The 6,960-nt window shown below is 47.6% G+C and overlaps 1 protein-coding gene across 1 annotated transcript in view; it reads right to left on the bottom strand.

The window, feature by feature from the left end:
- The window catches only part of LOC103805369 (puromycin-sensitive aminopeptidase), a gene marked incomplete at both ends in the record, with an annotated part of 12,937 nt that extends 6,469 nt beyond the window's left edge, over window positions 1-6,468 (bottom strand). Inside the window, 7 exons of the mRNA XM_009078016.1 lie at window positions 165-279; window positions 1,657-1,690; window positions 1,796-1,892; window positions 2,814-3,014; window positions 4,402-4,509; window positions 5,339-5,460; window positions 6,391-6,468. Coding sequence (XP_009076264.1) covers window positions 165-279; window positions 1,657-1,690; window positions 1,796-1,892; window positions 2,814-3,014; window positions 4,402-4,509; window positions 5,339-5,460; window positions 6,391-6,468 — 755 coding nt within the window. The remainder of the gene's footprint in view (window positions 1-164; window positions 280-1,656; window positions 1,691-1,795; window positions 1,893-2,813; window positions 3,015-4,401; window positions 4,510-5,338; window positions 5,461-6,390) is intronic.
- Between the last annotated feature and the right edge of the window lie 492 nt (window positions 6,469-6,960).

The raw sequence follows: 6,960 nt of genomic DNA, 5'->3' as shown, positions 1-6,960 counted from the left end.
ACTTGCTCCAACAGTTCCATGTCCTTCTGATGCTGAGGACACCAGAACTGTGTGCAGGATTCCAGGTGGGTCTCACAGAGCAGAGCAGAGGGGAAGAATCACCTCTTTGGACCTGCATATGTACCACATGCCAAAAACCAACAGAGTTTTTCCCTGTTACATACCATAGTCACAAGGTTTCCAAACCACTGGTGAGCAAGTTCATGTCCCACAACCAGAGCAACCCACTGGCGAGAGGAAGAGCAGGAGTTTTTGGGGTCAATGAGCAGTGCAGTCTCTCTGTGGGGGAGACAGAAACAGAACTGAGCACAGTGGGATATGCCTGGGGATAAAAAAACCAAAAAACCAACAAACCACAATCAAAAGTAGGTTAAATGACCTAAGCAAGCTAAAAAGTGATCAGTACCACTGAATTAAAAATAAAATTTAAAAAAACCCCAAAAATCAAAAGCTACTTCAGTGTAGGAATTCTTTAGGTAAGTTCCACAGCTGTTGGAAAGCTTTGGAGGAATAATTCCTTGTGGCATGCAAGAAGACAAGAGCAAAAACCCAGGCAGGAACAAGGTTTATCCTTGATTTATCAACCAGCTCACCTATATAACCTAGGAAACCTCAACTGCAACTCCCTTTGCTCTGCAGGATGGATGCACAGCACCTCCTCATCCCTGCCTCCCTCATCCCCAATGGAATTCTGCCTCTTCCAAGGGCACAACCAGCTGTTTACACACAGGATTCTCCACGGGGCAGGCACACACCTTCCTCTACCACCCCCTGCCATCAGCAGGGCTTATAGGGGCTGCCAGAAACCTCTGGAATGCTGCAGCCAAGGGGGAAATGTGCACCTGGATAGAGCTGGAGCCTGCAGAACAAAACCTCCTGTCCCCAGAGGGACAGAGCAAGTGCCCAACTCAGCAGAAAGGGGAGAAAAATGAACAGCACCATTAAGAAAAGCTCCAAAAAATTCTCCTCATCCAGGATAAATATATATCTTTTTCCCCACAGGGAGTAAAAAGATGAGATTTCATCAGGATTGCAAACAACAAATAGATTGGAAACCTGAGCTGGAATTTCTAGTTGCATTTTTAAGGCCGAATTAAAATCCTGAGCAGCAGAAATTCAAACTGGTTTTCAGGCTTTCAAGTGCAAAGCTTACAAGTTGTATGAAATGCAGGCAAGTCATTCTAACAACAGGCAGAGAAAAGGTGATATCATCAAGCAAAAGTACAACAGCTTGATCAGAAGAAGGAAAAACCCAAACTGCAAAGGAAGGCAAGGTCATAGCTGTGATTTAGTCACCTCCACATGGTTATATTGTGGTTCTCAATTGCCTACAAGGTAAAACCAGAAACTCTTCCAGCTGTGTCTGAGAGTTTGTGAGGTTTTATGGGAGGGGGGAAAAAGGGGCCAAGAACGTTCTCCTGCAGAACAGGCAGTGCTGCCAGGCACTTCAACCCTCACACCCTTGGCCAGCAGCTGCTTTTTTGCCTTCCTAAGCTGTGTACAATGCCAAAACTCTCCAACCCAAGCGAGAGTTGAGGGTATTTACTGCGTCTCGTTTGGGAGGATACCCAGGAATTACAACTCCCTACAACTAATCCAATTACTTCCAAGAATTAGTGAACAAAGAGGGGGAAAGACAGTATTTTAACAGCATACCTATAAGTAACAAGGCCCCAGTTCTCCATGGCACCTTTATAAAATAAATACAAAGGTTTATTGATATGGATACACACCTCTTCCTAAAGGTTTCAAATTCAAATACAATACAGTTCAGCAATAAAGTGAGTTACTTTACCAGCAGCAAAGTCTGCAATAGCTATGAGATCAATTTTAGGAAGAGGGTAAGGAACATTGAAGTAGTCCTTATAAAAAGGCAGAGTTTTAGCAGCAACCTGTAAGAAACAAGAGGAGAAATGTTAACTTGGAAACAGGAAAACGTTAACATTTATGGTTGAAACTAACAGAGCAGCACAAAGATTTCTTCCAGAAGCTCCACTCCCAACTTCCAGAGCACAGTGGTTTGGAAGATTCCCATCCCTCTGTTCTCCCAAGCTGTTGCCACCCTCCAGTACCTCTCATCCTCTTTCAGGCCCAAGCTAACATCCCCTGAACCACAGAATATCCTGAGCTTGATGGGACCCACAAGGATCCTTGATCTAACTCCTGCTATGCCCAGGACACCCCAAAATCCCATGAGAGCATTGGCCAAACACTCCTGGAACTCTGTCAGCCTTGGGGCTGTGCCCACTGCCCTGGGGAGCTGTTCAGTGCCCAAACACCTCTGGGGGAAGAACCTTGTCCTGATATCCAACCTAACCCTGTCCCAGTGCCCAAACACCTCTGGGGGAAGAACCTTGTCCTGATATCCAACCTAACCCTGTCCCAGTGCCCAAACACCTCTGGGGGAAGAACCTTGTCCTGATATCCAACCTAACCCTGTCCCAGTGCCCAAACACCTCTGGGGGAAGAATTTTGTCCTGATATCCACCTAAACTTCCCCTGACACAGCTCCTGCTGTTCCCTGGCTCCTATCAGTGATTCCCATTGCTGCTCCTCCACTTCCCCTCATGAGGAAGTTCTATACAGCCAAGATTTCTCCCCTCAGCTCTTCCCACCAGAACTGAGTCACACCATTTCCCTCACTAAACATTGGGTCACACCCAACTGCAATTCTACAGAACCTCAAGCTCAGCCTCTTGGACCCACTAAACCATGGAAAAAAACCCATGAGCTTTGCATGGCTTTAGGTGAGTGCCCAAGAGAGAGGTGTAAGGGATCTCCACTGCCCACCAAGGTGTCCCTGAGCTCATTACCTCTAGTGCAAACTTTCCTTGCTCGGCCTTGCCCACGGGGGTGTAGACGCGCACCAGGACGCCGTCGAGGGACCTTGCTTCCACGAAGTCGTACTCGCCCACCACGAAGGCCACCAGGTACGTGGACATCACCGGGGTGCGAGCGAACTTCACCTCCACCAGGTTCTCGTCGTCCGGGTACGGCTTCCTGTCCACCACGTTCTGGGGCAGCAGCAAGGCACTGGTTAGTGTGGGGAGGGAAACTGGGAGGTATAGGGGGATGGGGTGGGTGTTCCATCACTATGGGGAGGTTAACATACAGGTCAAGTGAAGGGAGGGAAGGTTTGAAAGTGTAGGTCATAGGGTGATGCCCCCACTCTGTCAGGCTTGGGGCCATGACCACTGACCAGGTGTTCAATTCAATGCCCAAACACCTCTGGGGGAAGGAACCTTGTGCTGATATCCAACCTAACACTGTTCAGTGCCCAAACACATCTCGGGGAAGAACCTTGTCCTGATATCCAACCTAACACTGTTCAGTGCCCAAACACATCTGGGGGAAGAACTTTGTAAGAACCTTGTCCTGATCTCCATCCTAACCTTGTTCCAGTGCCCAAACACCTCTGGGGGAATAACCCTGTCCTGATATCCAGCCTGAACCTATCCCAGTGCCCAAACACCTCTGGAGGAAGAACCTTGTCCTGATCTCCATCCTAACCCTGTTCCAGTGCCCAAACACCTCTGGGGAAAGAACCTTGTCCTGATCTCCATCCTAACCCTGTTCCAGTGCCCAAACACCTCTGGGGGAATAACCCTGTCCTGATATCCAGCCTGAACCTATCCCAGTGCCCAAACACCTCTGGAGGAAGAACCTTGTCCTGATCTCCATCCTAACCCTGTTCCAGTGCCCAAACACCTCTGGGGGCAGAACCTTTGTATAGAATATATACAAATTCTAAGCTACATACAAAAAATCTAATCTCTCAGTGCCCAGGCAGCTGGACACATCAGCTGCTGTTCCTCAGAGTCAGGAGGCACCTTCACTTTCAATTCTGAACCAGAAATCATGTGGGCAGGGCCAGGCCAGACTTTACAGGTAACTCTCAACCTTAGCCACTGGAATACAAAGTCTATTTTTAAACTGACCCTTCTCCAGCAACATAACCTAAAAATATGTGCAAGCAGCAAGCTGAAAATGCCCATTTGTATTTGTGACAGAGATACTTCTACCTCCCACATTTCATCCCAGCTCTGGATAGAAATTGTCCAGAGCAGCAAAGCTGCTGATTTATCCCAAGTGCTCCTGGATAACAGCTCTATAAACACACAAAGGACTAGTTTTCCCAGTCACTCTCATCCAGCAGCACATGGCTTGATATCTGCCACAGTTTATTATCACCTTTTTAAACCACCACCACTGTGGCTGACAACCTGTTCAGGTTCTGTGCTGATATCTGACATCACATCTTAGAGCTCTCTCCACTATTTTAGCAACAGCAGCTCTGTATTCTAGCTCTGTTACTCAGACACATTAACCACCATCAAATAATCAGCTGGTGTTATTACAGTTTTACTTAAAATACTGTTTTAGTGTACATTGAGGACTTACCATGTTTGACAAAGCTACTCTGTCTTTAGGAACCACCAAAGAAATATCAAATGTTGCCTTAATAGCAGGTTCATCCCAGCAAGGGAAAGCTCTGCGAGCATCAGTAGCCTGAAAGAAGAGCATTAAACACAGGAATCAAGAGCAAGAAAACACACAAATTCAGCTCAGCTTACAGCAAGAACTGGGTGAGTGGTGCAGCCTCTTCCCTGACACTCCTGACCTCTGCGTTGGAGCATTTCCTTCTCATTTTACTCTTGGTTGTTCACCAAAAAGCAGCTGAGAAGCACTGTGAGCTCTGATGGAATTGTACAGTCCGAGGAGAATTTAGCAGAGTCATGACAGGAGCAAAGCTCAGTCATGTGAAAGCAGAGAGGGCACTCAGGCGTTCACAGGCTCTGCACACACGACCACCTATTTATACCCTGTCAGGAAACTGCTCCTAAAAAACCTTCTATTTGTCCTAGGGAAGTGCTCCATAGCTTTATGTAACCAGGCAGATAACTCTGGAATTACAATATGGTGTAAGATTCTGTCACTATGGTCAGGGTTTATGTAAGAGAGCCAGGATCTGCCTCACGCTTTGGATGGCATTAACATACCGAGATAAAGGCACAGTGTCCTACTAAAAAAAATAGGAATATCATCCAGAAAAGAAAGGTTGGCAGAGGTATTTGACCACAGCTGAACAAAGAGCTGCTCCTGAACACTGCAGCTGGAGCACACCTAGCATACATCCCACACCAGCAGGATCCCTGTGCCACATCCAGGATTCACTGACCTTGAAGCTGCAATGGGAAGGCTGATTTGAGTCTCAGCCACACTCAGAGCAAGAAGCAAGAAAATGTGGAGCTCTGAAGTTTACCCAGAGGGTATAAAGGTAGGAAATTTGCCTCTTCCAAGCCTAAATGCTGTTTGAAAAGCAGATGGCAGCCCATACCTCGAACTGAGTGACAGCAGCATAGCGTGTGTCTCCGGTGGGGGTGGTGTATTTACTCCTGTAGAACCCCTTCATCTTGTCATTCAGCTCCCCAACAAAGTCTATCTTGAGTGTCCCTGTCCCTGCAACACAGACACAGTGGACACTGGTAGGACATGTGTTTGGGGTGCACCTCCAGGCCAGGTGCTGAGCTCCCTCAGCCTCTCCTCACCCATCCCTCCTGTCCCAGCCTCCCTCTCCCTAACCAAACTACACTCCAAAGAACATTCCAGGCAAAGCCAGATGCCCCTCACAGCATTTCAGGATGGACCAGAGGCTGCTGCACTACTCCTTCTCATAGCCAAACACAATGCAACAACCTGGAGAGACCTACCTCGATCCATTCCTGAAGTCCAATCCTTACCTTAGAGCAAAGTTTGTAACAATAAAGGTTAGGAGGAGTAATGGCATCCTAGGAAATCCACTATAAAAGCCAAGATGGAGCTGTGGCTGTGCTCAAGCCTGTAAGTCAATTAGTCTCAGGATTTATTCTTCCATCAATGTCTCAGTGCAAACCTGAGCTGCAGCCAAAATCACACAGAACCAAATGCTCCAGCTGGATCATCCCAGGATCTCCTATCTGTCCTTTTCCAGATGAAATCCAACTGCTTTAGTCAAACTGAGGAGCTGAATTTCACCAGCAGAGTCCTCAGAGGAGCAAGTGTAGCAGTTTCAGAAGAATCCCAGCATTGATGCTGGGATTAACCCTGCAGGAATTCCCATGAGTTCCCTGTGCCCAGAGGGAATCAACCCACCAGGAGGAACAGGAACAGCTCCTGCTTCCCAGCAGCAGGGAAATAACTAGAGCCACCTCAAGTCTTGGAAGCAAATATCACCAGTAGTGAAACACCAATTCCAGAGGCTCCCAAAGCAGTGGACAGACTCCCCAGGGAGCACCACAGCCACAGTCAGATGCTCCAGAGAAGGCAGAGCTGTCCCACTGCAGCTTTTCCAAGTGCAAACACCTTACCCACGGCGTTGGAGGCAGCAGGAAGCAGAAGAAGAACTCTTACCTTTCTGCAGGGTACTGGGAAAGGAGAGAGTAACCTTCTCATCCTCGTTCTGGTAGTTGAAGCCTGTGGCATGTACCTCTGAAACAGAGCACAGGTCACTGTGGTCACAACCAGCCCCAGAGAAAACTCAGAAATATCTCAAATTCACCGATTTGGCCGAAGCCAACAACATGTTGAAGTGATTGAGCAAATCCATGGAGATGTGGAATAATCCAGGCTGATACCAACGTGAGGAACCAAAGGAGCTGGAGTTCCATGGCAGGGAAGCTGCTGCTGTGCCCAGGAATGAAAGCTGAGCTGATAAATTATGAACCTGCAGGGAGAACAGTCTCTGTGCCACACTAGGAATGTTGGGAACTCCTGCTACAATCCTGATGAGTGGTGACATACTGCAGCAAACCTCCCCTCAGCATTAAACACTTCTAGCAGTACATGTTATATTCCTGTTAACGACCCCAAACAGGATGCTTAGGAATTATTCACCTCATTTGTGGCTCTCCCTTTGAAAAGCAAATTAATCTCCACAGCAAGAGGTCGTTGGTATTTAAGGACAGTGAAAATCACAATGTT

Source organism: Acanthisitta chloris, unplaced genomic scaffold, assembly GCF_000695815.1.
Source record: "Acanthisitta chloris isolate BGI_N310 unplaced genomic scaffold, ASM69581v1 scaffold18687, whole genome shotgun sequence".
In the NCBI taxonomy this organism is placed as follows: Eukaryota; Metazoa; Chordata; class Aves; order Passeriformes; family Acanthisittidae; genus Acanthisitta; species Acanthisitta chloris.
Note: the sequence above shows the minus strand (reverse complement) of the source record. Positions and strands in the feature narration are given on the sequence as shown.